Source organism: Pelodiscus sinensis, chromosome 1 (assembly GCF_049634645.1).
Source record: "Pelodiscus sinensis isolate JC-2024 chromosome 1, ASM4963464v1, whole genome shotgun sequence".
Classification (NCBI taxonomy): domain Eukaryota; kingdom Metazoa; phylum Chordata; order Testudines; family Trionychidae; genus Pelodiscus; species Pelodiscus sinensis.
This window is the reverse complement of record NC_134711.1, coordinates 85635184-85658148: the sequence shown is the minus strand read 5'-3', so window position 1 is coordinate 85658148 and position 22965 is coordinate 85635184. Positions and strand designations below refer to the sequence as shown.

The 22965-nt window shown below is 44.4% G+C and overlaps 1 protein-coding gene across 3 annotated transcripts in view; it reads left to right on the top strand.

Annotated features, from left to right (window-relative positions):
• AGBL3 (AGBL carboxypeptidase 3) overlaps window positions 1-22965 on the top strand; it is a 68616-nt gene that overhangs the window by 15969 nt on the left and 29682 nt on the right. For all 3 annotated transcript variants that reach the window (XM_006125919.4, XM_075934340.1, XM_075934333.1), the window contains 5 exons: window positions 7831-7938; window positions 13788-13926; window positions 14616-15398; window positions 18903-19065; window positions 19862-19988. In XM_006125919.4, the coding sequence (XP_006125981.4) occupies window positions 7831-7938; window positions 13788-13926; window positions 14616-15398; window positions 18903-19065; window positions 19862-19988 (1320 nt within the window). The remainder of the gene's footprint in view (window positions 1-7830; window positions 7939-13787; window positions 13927-14615; window positions 15399-18902; window positions 19066-19861; window positions 19989-22965) is intronic.

Genomic DNA, 22965 nt, shown 5'->3' with positions numbered 1-22965 from the left:
AGAAAGAATAAAAGGTGCAAGGCCACTTTTTTCCCTCTCACAGATCACTTTTTAAGGCATGCTAGTAAGGCAGTGTGCCAAAGGTGACACTGTAAATAGGGATTTCCAGTGTCTGTGTAATGCCTCTCACTATACCTATATTAATATGTTAAAAATAAACCTTCTTCATCATGATAATAATATAGCACCATGCCACACAAGTAGAGATGAGGTCATAACATCTTTCAACCTGGTTTTCATTTGACAAGATCAGATTAATGATGATGGCATTCGGCCGTGAGTCACAGGATAGATCTCTGTACTTTTTATTCCCTGCAACCAGTACTGATTAATAATAGCCTGAATTAGAGTGCATTTTAATTTCAGTTACACCATTGTAAATCAAGAGTAATTCCCCTAAAGTCAATTAGGAATGTAAAATCCTGTTTAATTGGACGACTGGTTAAATATATTTTTTAACCGGTTAACCAATTAAAGGGGAATGAGCGTGAGGGGCTGGAACCACCACCCTCTCTCCTCCTCACACTGCCATAGGCCAGGGGCTGCTACAGCCCAGTCATAGCAGCCCCTGCCTGTGGGGCACCTGGGCCTGTCACAGACAGGGGCTCCACTGGAGCAGACCCTGTCCATGGTGGGTTCCTCGAAGGGCTGGAGCAGCCGGTTAACCTTAACTGGTAAGCCTCACCCTTAATGGGTGAGGCTTACCAATTAATTGGTTAAATCTTTATATCCCTAAAGTCAATAGATTTATAAGGATGAGGAAAATCAGGCCCAAAAAGTTATTTTGCAAGCAGTAGTTTCAATTTATTGTAATTCAGCTGCAGCAAAGAGTTTGTTTAGTGCATCTGAGTCACAGTTGTGCATACTGATGGGAAGAATGGTTGATTATACTCAAAAGGCATTTGAAAATAATATCTATATTGATTTTCACATGAAGAGCTTCTCTTTTAATAGTCATTCAGTATACCCTCTGCTTGTTCTCTCTCGCCTTCATATCCTACCAACCACCTTTTTAATGTACATTACCTGCAGAGAAGGAAAAGGAATTAAATCTAAATCACATTCTTTTTGGAAATTTTTAAAGGGACTGGATCACTCAGAAGATTATTGGTAATATTGGGAATAATGTAGACTTTCACTTCTTGATTACTGGTTAAAGGTGAACTTTTCAGCAAAACATGATTAATGGCCTTTATTGTTTTTGTAATGCTAGTTTACATGCCTTTATTTGTCTTCTCCATAGCAAATAATTTCCTGCTCCCCCTTTCTTGCTATAGCCCCGTATTTGAAATATTAGGAAAATCTGATCATCAGTTTTCTTTGTTTTCCAGAAAAAGCCTGGGCAAAATTTGGAGTCTGTGAATAGTCTGCCACGTGAAGCAGCAAATTGATATAGTCTGTAAACATTAGGAGGGAAAATGTAATGACACTGTAAAATCAGCAGTTCTCAGCCATCCCTTAGGGGAAAGAAAAATATGCAGCTCATATTACAGATATGTAAAATCCCATATAACTCCTGTTTTTGACTTTGTCCTTGACAGAAGAAAATGTGAGAACCTAATATTTAAAATATATAAATACTCTAGCCATTTGCGTATATATAAGCCTCTAGCTATTGCCTTACAAGCTGATTTATGGGCTGAGAACTCTAGTCATGTAATAAGCAAAGAGTGTCAACAACAGTGACATGTATCAATTGGTAAACTTCTGTTTACTAGCATTACCAGGAGTAGTATATGATTATAGAAAAGATTTATCCGAGAATAGCACCCTCTCCAATGTTTGTTTTTTATTTTAAATTGTGAATGAGAATTGTTCCTATGTACTTAAAATACGGTCTAAATTATTGCCATTTAATTTAATCAATTGACTGCCCTGTTCTTTTGTCATAATGTAGGATAAAAAGGAAGGACAGTTACACTTTCAATGTGTCTTTCCTAATTTGAATACAGGCAGTCCCCGAGTTACGCGGATCCGACTTATGTCAGATCCACAGTTACGAACGGGGTTTGCTGCCCGTCTCCCTGGTCTGCTGGAGACCAGGAGACCAGGGAGACGGGTAGCAAAGCCTCTGAGGACGCCGGCAGCGGGACAGCCGCGGCGCGTCTGGGCTGTCCGCTGCCCGCGTGCTCCGTGGCTTTGCTCCACGTCTCCCCAGACCAGGGAGCCGGGGAGCAAAGCCGGGGAGCACGCAGGCAGCGGACAGCCCGGGCGCACCGGGGCTGTCCCGCTGCCGGCGTCCTCAGAGGCTTTGCTCCCCGTCTCCCTGGTCTGCTGGTCTCCAGCAGACCAGGGAGACGGGGAGCAAAGACGGGGAGCACGCGGGCAGCGGACAGCCCAGACGCGCCGCAGCTGTCCCGCTGCCAGCGTGTTCTGCGGCTTTGTTCCCCGTCTCCCTGGTCTGCTGGTCTCCAGCAGACCAGGGAGACGCGGAGCAAAGCCGCGGAGGACCCGGGCAGCGGGACCGCGGTGCGTCTCCCTGGTCTCCCTGGTCTGTTGGTCTGCTGGTCAGTTTCAGCAGCGGCTGAATCCGGACGCCTGGGGCAGAGCAGTTGGGGTGCTGGTGGATTGGTTCAGTAGCGCCGAGGAGCGGCGCTACTGGAGCAACCCAGCAGCACCCCAGCTGCTCTGCCCCAGGCGTCCCCAAGTCAGCCGCTGCTGAAACTGACCAGCGCTGACTACAGGAAGCCCGAGGCAGAGTTGCTCTGCCCCGAGCTTCCTGGAATCAGCCGCTGATCAGTTTCAGCAGTGGCTGACTTGGGGACGCCTGGGGTTCTTAAGTTGAATCTGTATGTAAGTCAGAACTGGCGTCCAGATTCAGCCTGTTGAAACTGATCAGAGGCTGATTCCAGGAAGCCCGGGGCAGAGCAACTCTGCCTCGGGCTTCCTGTAGTCAGCCGCTGGTCAGTTTCAGCAGCGGCTGAATCTGGACGCCAGTTCCGACTTACATACAGATTCAACTTAAGAACTAACCTACAGTCCCTATCTTGTATGTAACCCGGGGACTGCCTGTACTCCAGTAAAGTCTTGCTGACTTTTTCTTTACAAGTTAAATAATCCTAGCAAATGGTCATCATGTAAATATTTCTCCATACTTCTAATAAGTTGTATGTTTCTCTGGGATAAATTGAATTTCCATTTCTCTTTCTGCAGTACTCCGGTCCTTTGAGTTACAATAGTCACTTTCCTGTTGGTTTTGGTCAGACAGCAATTATGGCCAGTAGAGCTCCCACACTTACGTTTCTTACTCCTTGTCATGACCATGAGGGTTAGCTAGAATCCTGGGGACTAAGATGTTAACTATGTCCCTTACCTAACCAGGTAGCCAGCAGCCAATATAAATGCAGGTAGGATTTTCAAACCGGGACAAAGGAATTTTGGGGTTTTCCCTTCTTTGTCTCTGGGCAGTTTTCTCTCCAGCTACTGAGGGGGACAGACATCATGTCTGTCTCCAAGAAAAGACTCTTCACTATCTGTACGTGGGGTAAAGTTTAGATAAATCCATTCGGTTTTATTGTTTTATGGTTTGGGAGTGGGAATCTGATGTCTGTGCGTATAAAAATGGGTTTTTCTCTCTTTTGTAACTAAGTTTTGGCCCATGGTGAAATTCCCCGTGAGTTTATTAATTGGTGACTTTTCCATTTAGTCACTATGCTTATAAAAGAAGCACTGTGGTGATAATAAAAGTTCTCTCTCTCTTCTTTTTTTTTTAATTAACCTGGTATTAGTTAATTTTTGTGTCCTGGTTTTTACTTTAGGGCTGAGATTTCGCAAGTGATCTCTTCCCTGGTTTCTAATTATTACTTCGGTGGTGGTGGTGGATTTTTATCCCAAAATCTAGGTTTTAAAGATTTTGGGGGTAAGTTTTATACCAAAGCCTGGAAATATAAGGTTTTGGAGTACTTTTGCGGGACCCCACTTATGCATTTATTGTGCGAGAGTGGGGAAAAAGCCTTGACACTCCTCTTTCCCTGTCCACTCATCTTTAAAAAAAATAACTCACTGTGACACAGATGCCATTTGTGGTTTGTTCTTTGCATCAGCATCTTTTGTCAAACATGACATAAGCTATACCTAACATACTCTTGTCAGAATCTAAAAGGGTCATAGAATCCTAGGGCTGGAAGAGACCTCAGGAAGACATTGAGTCCAGCCCCCTGCCCAAAGCAGGACCAACCCCAACTAAATCATCCCAGCCAGGGCTTTGTCAAGACGAGACTTAAAAACCTCTAGGGATGGAGATTGCACCACCTCCCTAGGTAACCCCTTCCAGTACTACACCATCCTCCTAGTGAAATGGTTTTTCCTAATATCCAACCTAGACCTCCCCCACTGTAACCACTGCTCCTTGTTCTGCCATCTGTCACTACTGAGAACAGACTCTCTCCACCCTTTTTGGAACCTCCATTTAGGAAGTTGAAGGCTGCTATCAAATCCCCCCTCACTCTTCTCTTCTGCCAACTAAGTACGCTCAGATCCCTCAGCCTCTTCTTGTAGGTTATGTGCTCCAGCTCCAGCCCCTTAATCATATTGGTTGCCCTCCGCTGGACCTGCTCCAATGCATCCACATCCTTTCTGTAGTGAGGAGCCCAGAATTGGATGCAATACTCCAGATGTGGCCTCACCAGTGCCAAATAAAGGGGAATAATAACTTCTCTAGATCTGCTGGCAATGCTTCTCCTCAGGGGCGGCCCGTGGCTATAGGCAGACTTGGCCACTGCCTAGGGCGTCGCCGCCCAGGGCACCCAATGATGATGTCATGGGGTGCCAGGGGTGCCCGCTGATGACGTCAGTCCATTGACGGCCCTGCAGGCGGGGGCGCTGATCGCGCGTTCCGCCTGGGGTGCCAGCTGCCGCAGCCAGCCTCAGGCCACTCCTGCTCCTCCTAATGCACCCTAATATGCCATTAGCCTTCTTGGCTACAAGGGCACACTGTTGACTCATATCCAGCTTCTCATCCACTGTAATCCCCAGGTCCTTTTCTGATGAATTGCTACTTAGCCATTCAGTCCCCAGCCTGTAGCAATGCTTGGAATTCTTCCGTCCCAAGTGCAGGACTCTGTACTTGTCCTTGTTGAACTTCGTCAGATTTCTTTTGGCCCAATCCTCCAATTTGTCTAGGTCACTCTGAACGCTATTCCTGCCCTCCAACATATCTACGTCTCCCCCTAGGTTAGTGTCATCAGCAAACTTGCTGAAGGTGCAATCCATCCCCTCATCCAGATCATTAATAAAGATGTTGAACAAAACCGGCCCTTGAACCTATCCTTGGGGCACATCTTGAAACTGACCATCAGCCAGACATTGAGCTGTTGATTACTACCCATTGAGCCCGACAATCTATCCACCTTACAGTCCATTTATACAATCCATATTTCCTTAACTTGCTGGCAAGAATATCAAAAGCTTTGCTAAAGTCAAGGTATATCACATCCACTGATTTCTCCATATCCACACACCTACTTACCTCATCATAGAAGCTAATCAGGTTGATTAGGCAAGACTTGCCCTTGGTGAATCCATGTTGACTATTCTGATCACTTTCCCCTCTTCCAAGTGCTTCAAAATGGATTCCTTGGTTTTTCAGGGGACTGAGGTAAGGCTGACCGGTCTGTAGTTCTGTGGGTTGTCCTTCTTCCTTTTTTAAAGATGGGCTCTATATTTGCCTTTTTCCAGTCATCTGGGACCTCTCCCAATCTCCATGAGTTTTCAAAGATAATGGCCAAAGGCTCTGCATTGACAGCTGCCAACTCCCTCAGTACTCTCGGATGTATTAAATCTGGACCCATGGATTTGTGTGTGTCTAGCTTTTCTAAATAGTTCTTAACACGTTCTTTCTCCACTGAGGGCTGCCCACCTCCTTCCCATACTGCATTGCCTAGTGTGGTAGTCTGGGAGCTGACGTTGTTTGTGAAGACAGAGGTAAAAAAAAGCATTGAGTACTTCAGCTTTTCCCACATCATCTATCACTAAGTTACTTCTCTCATCCAGTATGGGTCCCACACCCTCTCTGATCACCCTCTTATTGCTAACATGCCTGTAGAAATCTTGCTTGTTATCCTTCATATCCCTTGCTAGCTGCAATACCAGTTGTGCTTTCGCCTTCCTGATTACTCCCCTGCATTCTTGAGCAATATATTTATACTCCTCTCTAGTCATCTGTCCAAGTTTCCACTTCTTGTAAAGTCTCATTGGAAAACAAATAACTCATTCATCATTCATATTTTTGTGACGTATTTACAAGGTATTTAAAAAGAGTTATGAATATGTGCTAGAATTATGTTCTTAAAATTAGGTTGACAAGCAGTGCATAATCACAATCTGCCTTGGGCAAATGAATACGTATGAGCTGATGATTTGGGAGAAATTTGGAACTGGGAGTGTATTGCTATCACTCTGTAAGTAGTAATCAAGGCTGGTGAAGACAAACTGTTGCTTTGTAGGCCAGCTACTGAGGTCAGAGTGCTGAACCAGAGCTGCCCAGCCCACAGACACTTATGATACTGCATGCTTATCTGCTGGCTATTGGTGTCTGGGGTCTCAGTTGCAACAGCAGAGCATTTAACGCATCTCTAGTTCCAGTTAGGAAGTTACACAACCTTTTACTGATCTAAATTCCCCCAAAACATGACATCCACTAAGGTGATGTTGGTAAAGGCATATTATCCAGGTAAAGAATGAGCTGATAAACCAATATTCCCTCTACTTTTTTCCATCCATGTGCAGAATAAATTGTGTTATGTGTGCTGAAGAATGTGCACCTCCAGTAGCAACTAAGGATGTGAAGGTTTAACCAGTTAACCAGTGGGGCTGGAACAGTTCCCCACTTGCCCTGAGCAGGGGGCTGCTCCAGTTTCATGAGGGATCCACCATGGACACAGGCTGCTCCAGTGCAGCCCCACCCTATGATGTGGCTACTCCAGCATCCCAGCCAATGCAGCCCCTGCCTACAGCAGGGGAAGGGGCATTCCAGCTCCACTTGTCCCACCTTTATTTGGTTAACTTGTTAAATAATATGTTTAACCAATTAGCCAGATAAACGGGATTTTACATCCCTAGTAGAAACACATGCTACCATCTGTGGGCTGCTGTGAGCATGCCGTTAATCAGCTGGGTGACACCTGAATCTTTGCTGGGTGGCCACCCAAGCACTTAACTTACAGGGAACACTAGTGTAAACCTACAAACTCAGATCTTCCAAAAGGCCTGATTCACTTCTTCCTACTACAAACAATTTTGAAGTTGCTACCAGACAAGCAGGAGAAGATTCAAAAAACAGTTTTCAGAGCCTTCATTAGTTATGGACACCCCCTGTCATGGGCAGTTGGTGAAGGGAGGGCTGGTGAAGGCAAACCTCCAACCCCACCTCCAGCCCTGCCCCTTCTGCTGAGGCTTTGCTCTTCCTTGCCCTTCACGGGGAGGCAGGATAGTGCGCCGCACACACACCTTCCCAACCACACGCACTCGCCCCAGCCTCTCCAGCCCTGGAGTACTGGGGGAGGGAGAAGGGCACACGTCATGGCCCCAGCCTTCCCAGCTCCAGAGCTTTGTGGGAGGGAGGAGAGTGTTCTTCATGACCCACCTTCTCCAGCCCCGGAGCACCAAAGGACAAAGGAGGTCGCACCGCAGAGCCCCAGCCCCAGAGCATGGGGAGGGCGGGCGCTGGAGGCAGCAACACTCCACCCACAGAACTCCTAAAGCAGGCGTTCTGGAATAGAGTGTGGGCAGACCATACCTGGCAGTTTGGAAAGGCAAAGCCTTCTCCCGCTTAGGCTACCAGACGCCCATGCCCTCTGTAATCTGTAGCGCATTCTTTCTCTTCTTTTTCAGACTGGATCCCCCGTAAGCCTGAGCCACTGTACCAACCAACAGGTCTGGAGCTTGAGCCACTGTACCAAGACTCCAGAGAGGGCACAGTGGTTTATTTAGCAGATGAAGGTGGGAGCACATTATGAAATGTTATTACAAAGTGCATATAATTTTGGCACACACTTTCATTGACTAGGTTTCTTTTATTTTTTTATGGGCCTGATTCATAGCCAGTTGAAGTCAATAGGAGTCTCTCCCATGATTTTCATGAGTTTTGCATAAGCTCCTGTTTCTGAATATACAGAAATAAATTAGAGCTCTGTCTTCTCCATAGGCTCTGCTTATGTTAAGAGGGATGCAATTTAGTCACAGAGGTCAGGGAATGCACGGATTCTGTGACTGTAATGGACAGGAGGCATGCTCACCACCACAGGTGACAAAGGAGTTAAACTCAGGTAGCCAGAAGAACCAATGGGCATTTGGTGCTGATATTTGCCTACTTTTTTTGGCTATGTCTAAACTGCACCCCTCTGTCGGCAGAGGGATGTAAATGAAGCACTTTGAAAGTGCAGATGAAGCAGGGATTTAAAAATCTCACGCTTCATTTGCATAATCACATCATGGCGCTCTCTCGAACAAGCGCCAGTTCGAAACTGAAACCACAGTTTAGATGCTTTTTTTTTTATACTACTGGTCACCTTTTCAACAGGATTTTTCAAAAAGGTGCCCCATTGTCGAAAAAAAACCGCGTCTAAACTGTGGTTTCAGTTTCAAAATGGCACTTGTTAGAAACAGCGCCATGACGTGATTATGCAAATGAAGCATGGGATATTTAAATCCCTGCTTCATTTGCCCTTTCAAAGTGCTTCATTTACATCCCTCTGCCAACAAAGGGGTGTAGTTTAGATGTAGCCTTTGTGTGGGAGAGTTAAACCAGGAGTTGAGAGAGACAGAATGATTTACATCCAGGTAGGACTATCATGCCTCAAAGGAATTTGGAGCATGGAAGTGGACTGAACCAAGAAAAGATTTGGGAGTAAGTAAAGGGAAAGAGAGAATCTAGTTGCAATCAGGGTATTTTCTTTATTTTGTGGTTTGGTTTGAACTGTTCTAAGTGAATCTATGCCTTCCCTCCCTATTTACCACCTAAGCATTGCTCCCAGAGATTTTCTCTGTGTTTTTAATTTGTTTTTCTTAGTTTCTCTGTAGCATCTAGTAACCAAGTATTCTTTATCAAGTTTATCTTTTGTTTTGTAATAAAAATCACTTTTTTTAAGGTGATGATTTGATTCTTATGTCCTGGAAGATATAGGAGGTCTGTCTATGTGTGTCTGCATGCCTCAGACTGAGAGGTCAGCTACAAGAGGCTACGTCTAGACTGCATCCCTCTGTCGACAGAGGGATGTAAATCAAACATTAGAAATTGCTAATAAAGCAGAGATTTAAATATCTCGTGCTTCATTAGTATAAACATGGCTGCCACTTTTTTCTAAACGGAGCTTTTTTGAAAAAAAAAAAACCAAAATAGGGCAGTCTAGACACAGATCTGTCTAAAATAAACCCTTTTTCAACAGATCCTGTAAACCTCAATTTTTGAGGAATACAGGATCTGTCCAAAAAGGGTTTATTTTCAACAGATACGCGTCTAGTCTGCCGGGTTGTTAGTTTTTTTTCGAAAAAGCTCCGTTTCGTAAAAAAGCAGTGGCCATGTTTATGCTAATGAAGTGTGGGATATTTAAATCCCTGCTTCATTAGCAATTTCGATGTGCCTAATCTACATCTCTCTGTCGACAGAGAGGTGTAGTCTAAACACACTCAGAAACTGCAGCTTGTTTTTCTCTTTTTTTTTTCAAGCTCTTTTAGGGAAAAAGAACTTGGGATACCCCTGGGTGTGGGTTCAAGTGTTCACCCCCGGTTTTAGGGATAAAATCACTTGAGGGTGGCAGCAAGCCCACAAAATCTATGTATTGTGATTCTGGGGGAAGTTTTTGTAACCAGTATCTGTAAGGGCAAGGTATATTTTAAAGTCTTTGAGAACCCAGCCTTCTGCACTCGGAATGCCAGAGTAGGGTCAGCCTTGACAGTGACTTTACTAGACTTGCATGACTTTGGATTCTGGTGTCAGCAGTGAAGGGCTTTGCCATGATTTTAGCTAGAGCTGAGGCTATGCACCGCCCTCAGAGCTGCAGAAAGATCCATGACTGTTCTCTTCCAACCTGTGGCTTAATTCGGGGCTGTGTATCCCTTTATCCCCCTTACACCTTTGGCTGAAGCTGGAGTTGTGTGCCTACTTTTGTCTTCTGTTACCTCCTGTGACTTTGGCTGGGGCCAGAGTCACTGCTGTGTTTTCATAATATTTGAGCAAAAAGAGTGTGAAAGTTCGACATTTATTTTCTTCTACAATTGCAAGGATAAAACTGGAGATACGTGTTGGCAGGAGACTTTCGGTATCTTGTTTGCAACTTATGACTTTATACTATGATGGCCTTGTCAACTCGCTTAAGTTAAATGGAGTGATTACTTAACTATAGATAGCTAATTGCTGCTGACTGTGGTAGTTTAGATTCATTTTGGGGTTTTCTGTTTTCTGACTCTCTTCTCAGCCACAATAGTATTAGGGATAGAAATGTAGCCGTGTTAGTCTGGGGTAGTTGAAGCAAAATGCAGGACAATGTAGCACTTTAAAGACTAACAAGATGGCTTATTAGATGATGAGCTTTCGTGGGCCAGACCCACTTCCTCAGATCAAATAGTGGAAGAAAGTAGTCACAACCATATATACCAAAGGATACAATTAAAAAAAATGAACAAATATGAAAAGGACAAATCACATTGCAGAACAGAAGGGGGATGCGGGGGGGTGGGAAGGGGGAGGAAGGAAGGTAAGTGTCTGTGAATTGCTGATATTAAAGGTAGGGAGAGTGGGATGTTTGTGAGTTAATGGTATTACAGGTGATAATTGGGGAAACTGTCTTGGTAATGGGTGAGAAAGTTCAAAGACTTGTTAAGTCCTTGTTGGCAAGTGTCGAATTTTAACATGAATGACAGTTCAGAGGATTCCCTTTCAAGTGCAGATGTAAAAGGTCTTTGTAGCAGAATGCAGGTGGCTAAGTCATTTAGAGAGTGTCCTTTCTGCTTAAAGTGGCAAGAAACTGTTTTCTCTTTGTGATCTTGTCTGATATCTGTTTTGTGGGCATTAATCCTTTGGCGAAGTGTCTGAGATGTTTGTCCAATGTACATAGCAGACGGACACTTTCGGCACATGATAGCGTAGATTATATTTCTGGATGCGCAGGAATATGTGTTCTTGATCTTATAACTCACTTGGTTAGGTCCAATAATGGTATCAGCAGAATGAATATGTGGACAAAGCTGGCAACGGGGTTTGTTGCAAGGGAAGGTACCAGGGTTGGTATTAGTGTGGTATGTCCTGTGGTGGTTTGTAAGAATCATCTTGAGGTTAGGTGGTTGTCTATAGGAGACTATGGGTCTGTCTCCCAGAGCCTCTTTGAGTATGGTATCCTGTTCCAATATAGGCTGTAGTTTATTGATAATGTGTTGGACAGGTTTAAGTTGGGGGTTGTAGGTGATGACAAGTGGTGTTCTATTGTTGGTTTTCTTGGATCTGTCTTGAAGTAGATGGTTTCTAGGTATTCGTCTGGCTCTTTCAATTTGCTTTTTTGTTTCTCTGGGTGGGTAGTTGAGATTTATAAATGCTTGGTAGAGATCCTGAAGCTTCTGGTCTCTGTCAGTGGGGTTAGAGCAGATGCGGTTGTATCGAAGGGCTTGGCTATAGACGATGGATCGTGTGGTGTGTTCTGGATGGGAGCTGGATGCATGTAGGTAACTGTATGAGTCGGTGGGTTTTCTGTAGAGAGTGGTGTCTAATTTTCCATTGTTGATTTGTACGGTGGTGTCCAGGAAGTGGATCTCTCGTGTAGAATGGTCCAGGCTGAGGTTGATGGTGGGGTGTAGGTTGTTGAAATCTCTGTGGAATATCTCCAGTGTTTCTTGGCCATGTGTCCAGATCATAGTATTAGGGGAACTCTGATGCTGAAAGTACCTGAAACCAGGATCTCAACCAATTATAATCTTTTACCTTTGAATTTTTTATTGTCACATACAAACATGTTACAAAGAGTGTTATTGGTCCTGGGAATTAAGATCTTAAAAACCCATGGCACTTTTCACGAGATATGGGATTTTAACCCCGCTGTCCTGGCCAGATACCCCTTGGATAATTACATTCTGCTTAACTAAAATTCCACATACAGTTTGGAAATTGCATTTATTATTTCCCACCCCACTGACCTAATGTTCTATATGCTATTCAATGTTTTCTGCTTTTTGGTCTGGTCAGAGTTGTGAATGAAGTGATATTGTTTATATATTTTGTATATCAGTACGTGTCTGCAGTGTGGTTTGGGTTGACAGACCATATTTAAATATAAGGCCTTTTCATGATTAATGGATTTTGGTGCATAGCTTTCAATAATAATAAAAGAAGGAGGTAGATGGAATAAAACTTTTAGTGTGTGTAGTGCTTTCCATCAAGGGAAATCAAGCTTGTCATTTGTAAACAGTATACAGGCAGTCCCCGGGTTACGTACAAGATAGGGACTGTAGGTTTGTTCTTAAGTTGAATTTGTATGTAAGTCGGAACTGGTACATATTATAGGGGAAACTCTAGCCAAACATTTCTCCAGAGCTCAGTTTTATTCTCCCACACCTCACTTCCTTCAGTCCTTTACTCTCAAGCTGAGGTGTCTGCTGAGAAAAGCCGCTCTGCGTCTCTCTGGTCTGCTGTGAGGGGTGAGGGGGGCGCTAGCTTCGCGTCTCCATGGTCTGCTGGGGGGAAGCAGCTAGTGCGGGGTTGCCTCACTCCGTTTGTAAGTAGGGATCCGATGTAAGTCGGATCCATGTAACCCGGGGACTGCCTGTACAGTGCTTTATACTGTTTAGCAGGGGTGGGCAACCTCTTTTGGGTCAGAGTCCACTGACCCACAGAAAAATCAGTTGGGAGCCGAACAGAAGTGAGATTTTGTGTGCTCTAGCCCCACAGTATAATGGCAGGGGGAGACCCTGAGCTTTGGGGGACTGGATCCAGGCAAGCCAAGGACTGCATCCAACCCCCAGAACTGAGGGTCCCCCTTCTTCCTCCGCTGTATAGGAATCATTTAATTTGGGCTCCAGTTCAGAGCACTTCAGCATGTGTTATCCATAAAGGTCAATGGCCATTAAGCACATGTTTAAGAACTTTGTTGAATCAGGATTTTAGGACTGAAATATACCCAGCCACCTCTTGGCTGGATATGGTAACTATTATTTTGCCACAAACAGTGCACAATAGGTTTTAGGAGGATAACCAAAGAATAAGTAGTGAGATGAGTTAATGCAGGGTGTTAAAATAGTATAGCATAGATCCTAACTTAATAGAGAAGTTGTCTCATAGACATCATCCCTTATAGCATAGGCCATCTCCTTTCTAGTTCATGATTGTATAACATCCCTTTGTCAACTACAGCAATTGCATACATACTGAATAATATCAGAAAAAATGTTTTTTTTTAAATATGATTTAGCAGCTGCAATAAAGGAAGCAAATAAAAACTATGTGAACAGTAAATTCTCCCATGGGTCCCTACAGTTCAGGAACTGGTGGGTTAATGTTTTAAGCTTGTCATTTGTAAACAAGATAAATTTAATGCAGAGACTATTTATAAATAAAAAGGAGATTTACAATAACAGCTACAAATACTAGCTATATAAGTTTTCAAAGCATAACAGTCATTTATCTCTTGAGCAGATTGAAAATCATTGGGAAGAAATAGAAGTGTCTAAAACATTGCACAACTCCTTTGAAAATTTCCCTTAGATATGCCCTGAAAATCAGATTTGTAGTTCCTGTAAAAGGTTTAGGCATTGCTGAAACTTACTCACAATTGAGTAATATGTATGTTCTGCTCCTTTCACTGCAGGTAACAAGGAACCCTGTTTTGTGTATTCTCGAGTAGGGGGTAGCTATCCCTCTAAGCAGATCATCCCTCAAGAGTGGGGCAACACTTTAATCTTTGAAGCACGTTTTGAGAGTGGGAATCTGCAAAAGGTGGTCAAAGTGTAGGTTTATAATCTTTTCTTCTTTGATGAGGTAGCATAGACACCAGTTTCAGTTAAATACACCTTTGTAAGGATCTTGGGTGGTACTGGGGCCTACATCCATAGTTACACTAATAGAATAAGCCCTTAGAATATTTTCATGTGGACTTCAAATGGAACAATCTCATAACCATTCCATGGCATTAAATATTCTCTACGTGTGAAATTCACTTCTGTACAAAGGGCAAGGACTGTGTACCACTAGTGTCATGATGAAGCCTCAAAATGGTGATATATGCCCTCTGCACAACTAATTTCACCCTACATGCACAAAGTCACATGCATACCCTCACTTTTTTTTAAGAGTTGACAATGTTTTATTTAGTTTAGTGCAAGAAAATTCACTAGATTTTTTTTTTTAAATGAGCCTTGATTCTGTCACACATTTTAATTATTTTAAATAAGCACTAAAAGAATGTGGTGGCTATATTATGGAAGCTTTCCATCCTGTCCCTAGGAGCAACCTATACTTTGATTGTTTATGTGAAAGTGGAAATCACCTCCAACTTGCATGTAGGTTATTATACAGTACTTTATCATGATGTTGAAGGAATTCCTTCCCCATCTATAGTCACCAACATGATATGAATCTCTAATACTTTTCTGTGGTAACCAGTGCTAAAAACGCTTGTCTTCTTTCTAAACACCAGTAGTGAATTCGAGTACCAGCTGACTCTGCGCACTGATCTCTACACAAATAGACATACCCAATGGTACTACTTTCAAGTAACCAACACTCAAGCAGGAATGCCTTATCGTTTCACCATTGTCAATTTTACCAAGCCCACCAGCCTCTACAACAATGGTATGCGTCCACTCTTGTACTCAGAAGTGGATGCAAAGTTCCATCGAGTTGGCTGGCAAAGGACAGGAGATGAAATCAAGTATTACAAAAACAACCTTGGCCAAGATGGACATCAGTATTTTTCACTCACTTGGACATTCCAGTTTCCATATGATCAAGACACCTGCTACTTTGCCCATTGCTATCCTTATACCTATTCCAACCTTCAGGAGTACCTGGCAGCCATCTCTAGAGATCCAGTAAGGTCAAAGTTTTGCAAGATCCGCATCCTGTGCCATTCCCTAGCAAGAAACATAGTGTATGTTTTAACCATCACTAGTCCCTCTGAAAGTGGCAAGGAGACAAAGCGTAAGGCAGCTGTGATTTTGACTGCGAGGGTACACCCAGGAGAAACAAACAGCTCATGGATAATGAAGGGCTTTCTGGATTACATTCTGGGCAACACACGTGATGCTCGGTTGCTTCGGGACACTTTTGTCTTCAAAGTAGTACCAATGTTGAACCCAGATGGTGTGATCGTGGGAAATTATCGCTGCTCCTTAGCAGGTCAGGACTTAAATCGTAATTACACATCAGACCTGAAGGAATCTTTTCCTTCTGTTTGGTACACTCGGAACATGATCAGAAGGTAACATCATCTCTCCTATTCTTTAACAAAAATCCTTTCTATTCTTAGTGTCTGTTATTTAGTATACAGGCAGTCCCCAACTTACACGGATCCGACTTATGTCGGATCCGCAGTTACAAATGGGGCTGCCCCAGAGTACACGGACTGCAGGACCTCGCGGTCAGGCCGCCCATGTACTCTGGGGCTTTCTCTGCGTCTCCCTGGTCTGCAGACCAGGAAGACACAGAGCAAAGCTGCGGGGGGGCTCGGGCAGCGAGGCAGCCCAGGCGCGCCTGGACTGCTCCGCTGCCGGCTTCCCCGCGGCTTTGCAAAGCTGCGGGGGGGGCTCGGGCAGCGAGGCAGCCCAGACGCTCCTGGACTGCTCCGCTGCCGGCTTCCCCGAGGCTTTGCAAAGCCGCGGGGGAAGCCGGCAGCGGGATAGCCCAGATGCCCCGCGGCTGTCCCGCTGCCGGCGTCCTCAGAGGCTTTGCTCCCCGTCTCCCTGGTCTGCTGGTCTCCAGCAGACCAGGGAGACTGGGAGCAAAGCCGCGGAGGACCCAGGCGGCGGGACCGCGGTGCGTCTCGGTCCGCCGCCTGTGTCTTCCTGGTCTGCTGGGGTGGGGGGGGGGGCGCAGCTAGTAGGCCCCCCCCCCCCAGCAGATTAGGCTTTTCTCCGGACGCCTGTGGCAGAGCAGCTGGGGTGCTGCCGGTTGGTCCTGCAGCGCCGCTCTGGGCGCTACTGGTCCAACCCAGCAGCACCCCAGCTGCTCTGGTCCTGATTCAGCTGCTGCTGGTCAGTTTCAGCAGCGGCTGAATCAGGACGCCTGGGGCAGAGCAGATGGGGTGCTGCTGGGTTGGTCCAGTAGTGCCGAGGAGCGGCGCTACTGGAGCAACCCAGTAGCACCCCAGCTGCTCTGCCCCAGGTGTCCTGCTTTAGCCGCTGCTTAAACTGACCAGCGCTAACTACAGGAAGCCCGAGGCAGAGTTGCTCTGCCCCGGCCTTCCTGGAATCAGCTGCTGATCAGTTTCAGCAGCAGCTGACTTGGGGACACTTGGGGTTCTTAAGTTGATTCTGTATGTAAGTCAGAACTGGCGGTCAGTTTCAGCAGCGGCTGAATCTGGATGCCAGTTCCGACTTACATACAGATTCAACTTAAGAACAAACCTACAGTCCCTATCTTGTACGTAACCCGGGGACTGCCTGTAATCACTGTTTGCAGTATATTGGCCTCATATGTATTTTATCTAATCTCATATTTATTCCATTTGGTTTGTATTATTTGTTTAAATTCTAAGAGGCTTGAGTTTTCATTGCAGTTTACAGTGCTTTTCTTGTGTTGTATGGCACCCTGTAAAATAGCTTTAATACCGGAAATAGAAAAGATAGCTTGGACAGCAAAGGACAGAACAGAAGGGGATTTTTGTCATAGTCCTTCTTCTCACTGCCCACTATCAAGATTTACAACTTAAGTTCCCAATTCTGCTCCCACTGTAATCAGTGGCAAAATGTCTGCCAACTACATTGGTGCAGGACAAAGCCATAAAGTAGGCCAAGTCCAGAGTGAATCCCAACCTTGTATTTGACCACTAGTTCTGTCACTTTAATTTATATTAGGGATGTGAACAGATAACTGGCTATCTGGTAAGCATCACCTGCGATACTTACCAGGTACCAGTTAACAGGTATGCAGGCCTGACGGCTGCTCCAGCCCCACATGGGGGTCAGCAGCAGCAGCCCCTGCGTGGCCAGAAGGGGGGTCAGCTGGGCAGCAGCAACCCCCATGCAGCTAGGGGTGCAGTGGTAATCCCCACTGGAACCCTGGCTTAATCAGTTAACTTATTAAACCTAGTGTTTAACCAGTTAACTAACTGGGATTTTACCTCCCTACTGTATATTTATATGTAAATGTGTTTAATTTATAATGCTTTACTTCCTTATGCAGTACATGTAATTTCATACTCAGAGTCGCCATTCAGATTTGGCTTATGTAACTGGGTTCTTCTAAAGGCTTTAGCTTTGAAAGGACTCTATCAGTGCTGGTAAAGCTAACGTTTAACATACATTGTCATTTACAGTATGTTTTGATTTTCCAGTACACGTTTGCTGAGAAGCACTTTCCCTTTATGCCTCTCCATTCTTTAAGCAAGAATCCTTCTGTCTAACGTCAGTCTAACCTTTCCACTAGGAAAATATTCAAAGATGTTCAAACAGTGATTCTTTTACTTTTCATTTCCTTTTTGGCCTGTCTACTGACCCTTTCAAGAGTTTTTGTTGACTCTGGGAAAGAACTTTGAAGCCTGCTGGAGAATAAAATAGACTGTTCTCCCATGGGAGATAACTTGTATAGATTTGAGAGAGGAAAGATGTTTTAATGATGATGCAGGCTAGTCTTTTGCAAAGTTTTCTTAACAGAAAAACCCTCTCTTTACCCTGCATCCCAGTTTTCCAATTTAAAGGAAACTGGTATAGACAATATAAAAATAAATGTAATTAGAAAAATGTGCTGAAATTCCCCATTATCCAGACTCACATTTAGCACATTATCAACTAAAAAGGCTATTCTTTCTTTTTTCCCCCTTTCCTTCTTGATCCATCATGAATTGTTAACTACCACACAGAATAATGATCCAGCATGAAGGATTCTGATTGAATCACATTTCCCCCATGAAATCCTGTTGGAACTGGCTTTTTGGAAATGTGCTAAATCCCAGGGGTTTTTTTCAAACTCATTCAGTTTTGCAAAAAAATTAAAAATATTATAGATAAAATACAGCATATTCCACAACTTGCAATATAGCAAAAAATGGTACTTGAAATTGATAGCTCTTTCTCCATTGAGGGCAAAAGAAGTATCTGCTGCATAGTACTGTGCTTTATATTTGTGGTTTGTTATACGTCCCAAGATTGTGACACAAGAAGGAACATAAAAGTAGCATTTTGGTGCAATGTCTTATAGTTCTACAAAATGTAATATCCTAAAGTGGCTGAAGATCATTCCTAGACCTGAGGATTGATTGGACTTCAGGGGAAATTGGCAAAGTGAATATATTTGTGGAGATAAATATGGAAATGGAAGGGAAAACCCAGGTAATAATAGTTGAAGAAGGGAAGATCAAGGACAGGAGATCCAAAAAGGAATTCAGTTCAGTTATACACATTTTTTTAAAAAGTGACTCCAGCTTTTTTCATTTATGAAGAATGATTGACTCATTATAACTGTTTTGATAAAATGGATGCACAGTTCTGATGCATAGCCTTGGATCTTGTTACTAAGCCATGGCACACTCTTTTGGTTTGATCCTGCAAGGTGCTGAGCTATTCGCATTGATTTAGCAAAGCATGCAGGTGCATCTTAATTTTAAGCACAAGTCATCCTGTTGAAATCAGTGGGATTACTCATATTCTTAAATATTTAAACACATGCTTAACTTTATTCCTATGAAGATAGCTGCAACCCAGCAGCCTTAATTGATGCAAAAAAAAAAAGCATTTATAGTAAAATAGAGTTTTTTCTCTTATCACAGAGTGATGGAGGAACGTGACATTCTCCTGTATTGTGATCTTCATGGTCATAGCGGAAAAGAGAATGTCTTCATGTATGGCTGTGATAATGGGGAGCAAGCAGAGGTGCCATGCTTGCGCCATCGTATCTTTCCTCTCATGATGAGCAAGAACTGCCCAAATAAAGTAAGCAAGTCACTAACATGAAATTGTCCTTTAGTATGCCAAATGAAATTTGTGTCAGCCAGTGAGATTTGCTAAAATGTCAGTCATTTGGAAACAAGCTTATTTATAAATATGTTAGGTATCACATGATTGTGCTTTTATTGTTAAAAAATACTTCTGATTGTCTAAAACACACAACAGATCCATTCTCGAAGCCAATCAAATTAAATACAGGTAATAATATAACACACAAACTCTCATCCTACCATTTTTATTATTATAGCATTTGAATTTAATTCTGTTGTCTTCAGAAACCAGTGATGAGGTGATCCAGAGTTCTATGTGGTATATCCATGACAGAAGAGTTATTCATACTTTCACTAAACATGCATATTCCAACACTTTAGTATTAAAAACAGAAATGGATGGCTTGGGGGTTGGCCCAGAAGCCTGATGCTAGTTCACCAATTGAAAAAGGCTCCTTTGGGACTGTATTAAATGAGGTTACGAGTGTAATGATAACAAGTCCTTGTTAAAATAAAACAAACTTCTGCAATTAACGGGACTTTCATTCCACACACTGCTCTGTTGTGTCAAAATGTTGAAAGATTATTACATACCAAGTATGGCACAATACCTATGCTCTACACAGGGTGAAAGAAGAATGTAGTTAACCTTTAACTATTTTCCTAAATGGGAAGTTTGAAAGTTTTACACACCAGTGACGTTACGATGAAATTGTATTGTCTTCATCACTAACCTAGGGGATAGATGTTCCTTACAAGACAGGGAGCTGACTCTACATCTTTCTTTTAAGTTTTCATTCCCAGACTGCAATTTCAAAGTACAAAAAAGCAAAGAAGGGACAGGTCGCGTAGTGATGTGGAAGATGGGCATCCGCAACAGCTATACTTTGGAAGCTACTTTTTGTGGATCTAAATTAGGTAAGGCCTTTTTACTCTGGGGAGATTGTAGGATGTCAAACAAAATCTGGTTTTGAGTGTTTGTTTTTACAGATGCAATAGGGATCTGTGATGATTTTAGCTACTATGCTCAAAGAATCCTGTGTTACAGAGATAAACAACAAATTGAGTGAAGTGGGGGTGAGCATTTTTAACACAAAGTATGCGTAAGTTAACTTTTAGGCCATACTTATTACTGATGTACTGGAAACTAATACATGATAAATTAGTGGGCCTGCCTACCAAATTAAATCGAATTGATAGAAATAGATATACCAGAAACAATTGTACAAATGAGAGTAGATATTGCTTATTGATGGTACATGGTGAAAGGTGAAGAAAAATGTCATTAGACCCAAGCTAGTTTTGTTCACTTCAGAATAATGTCATATAAAACTCCATTCCTCCAAAACACCCAGACCAGGGACACTGTCTACACTGGCAACACATGGATTTAGAATTTTCTGTTGTTGATGCTCCATCAGTCGCAAAAATAGAGAATCTTTAATGTGGACAAGTCTGAAACATTTTTACCTGTCTGAAGAAGAACTTCCATCAGTGTTGCACCAGTGGAGAAGCACAGGTCCAGTTTTTCTTACTGTAGAAAACGCCATAGTGGCTACAAAGAAGGAGGGTGTTTGCTTTCCCATAGAAAGGAGGCAAGGAGTCCTGTGGCACCTTAGGGTACGTCTACACTACAGCGCTAATTTGAACTAATTTAGTTCAAATTAGTTAATTCGAACTAAGCTAATTCGAACTAACGCGTCTAGAACTAAAAACTAGTTCGAATTAGCGTTTTGCTAATTCGAACTAGCATGTCCACATTAAGTAGACCCTGAACCGGGCTTAAGGATGGCCGGAAGCAGTGCCGGCAGGGCATCAGAGGAGGACTTAGAGCGTGGAGCTGCTGTCTCAGGCTAGCCGAGGGCTGCGCTTAAAGGGTCCCGACCCCCATCCCGGACAGACAGTTCTCAGGGGTGCCCCGTTTGCAAAGCAGTCCTGGCTTGGAGTGCCCGGAATACCCACACTGGGCACATCACACCACTCGGCCATCAGCCTGGCTGTACTTGCCGCAGGCTGCCATCTGGGGAAAGGGGGCAATTGGGGGGCTGCAGGAGAGCTTCCACACCCAGAAGCCCGCAGAGCCAGCCCAGTCCTCCCCATCAGGGGATCATGCCCCATTCCTCCCTCACCTCCTTCCACTTACCCTTCCCTAGCCCCTTTTCTTGATATACAAAATAAAGGACAATTGTGTTCAAAAATGGAATCTGTCTTTATTGAACAAAACTGGGGGAGACTGGGAAAAGGAGGTGGGAGAGGGGAAAAGAGAGGGTGGGACAGGGGAGGGCAACTACAATGATCAGGGGTTGGGAACAGGTCCCATATGAAGAGAGGCTAAAGAAACTGGGACTTTTCAGCTTAGAAAAGAGGAGACGGAGGGGGGACAGGATAGAGGTCTCTAAAAGCAGGAGTTGGGTGGAGAGGGTGCATCCAGAAAAGTTCTTCATTAGTTCCCATAAAGAAGGACTAGAGGACACCAAAGGAAAGGAATAGGTAGCAGGCTTCAAACTAGTCACAGAAAGTTGTTCTTCACAAAGCAAAGAGTCAACCTGTGGAACTCCTTGCTGCAGGAGGCTGTGAAGGCTACAACTAGAACAGAGATTAAAGGGACGTGAGATCAAGTCATGGAGGTTGGGTCCATGGAGTGCTATTAGCCAGGGGGTAGGAGTGGTGTCCCTGCCCAACGTTTGTGGAAGGCTGGAGAGGGATGGCATGAGACAAATGGCTTGGTCACTGTCTTCGGTCCATCCCCCCCAGGGTCCCTAGGGTTGGCCGCTGTCGGCAGACAGGCTACTGGGCTAGATGGACCTTTGGTCTGACCCAGTATGGCCATTGTAAGCTCAGGGCTCAGGGTCGGGGGTCTCAGTGGACCCCCTTGATTTTCATGCACACCTGCTCCTGGGTGGCCAGGCTGGCAGCTCTCCTGCCCTAGCTGGCCACTTTCCTGTGCCTAGTGCGGAGATCGTGGACAAGGTCCACAATGTCCGCACTAGCCCAGGCGGGTGCCCACCTCTTGCGGTCCCGGGCAAGCTGGCGGATCCTGGGAGCCGCCAGCCTGGTCCCGGGAAGAGGGGGAGGGCTGGTGGGCATCGGGTGGGTGGCTCGAGCCGTGCCAGGTGCAGGGTCTGCTGGCTGGGTGCTGGCAGGCTTGCACCTGGCACAGGCACCGTAGCCAGCCCGTGCCCCTTTAAGGGGGCCGGGGCCGGGAGGGGGGCAGACGAGTTTCCCTGGTGTTGGCCAGAGTGGCCACCACGGAAAGCTGGGGAGGGCTAGCCTCCCACTAGTTCGAATTAAGGGTCTACACAGCCCTTAATTCAAACTAGTAAGTTCGAACTAGGCTTAATCCTCGTGGAATGAGGATTACCTAGTTCGAACTAAGCGCTCCGTTAGTTCGAATTAAGTTCGAACTAACGGAGCGCTAGTGTAGCGCCTATGAAAGTTAGTTCGAACTAACGTCCGTTAGTTCGAACTAACTTTGTAGTGTAGACATACCCTTATAGACTAACTGCAGTGTAGGAGCATAAGCTTTCGTGGGCAAAGACCCACTTCATCAGATGCATGTCACGAAATGGGTCTTTGCCCACGAAAGCTTATGCTCCTACACTGTAGTTAGTCTATAAGGTGCCACAGGACTCCTTGCCACTTTTGCAGATTCAGACTAACACGGCTACCCCTCTGATAAAAAGGAGGAAATCCCACACAGACCAAGTTAGGGTGCTAACTAGACACATAGTTTTGCCAAGTCCAGAATGTCAGAGCTTTGATATAGAAATTATTCACTGACTATTATCCCAACACTTTAGTCTGTCTGACTAGGTTTTTGTGCATTTGTAGAATGAGTAAGTGTATTCAGTTTAATTTGTAGTTGCATGATTTTTCTTTCTGTTTTCTGTTTTTT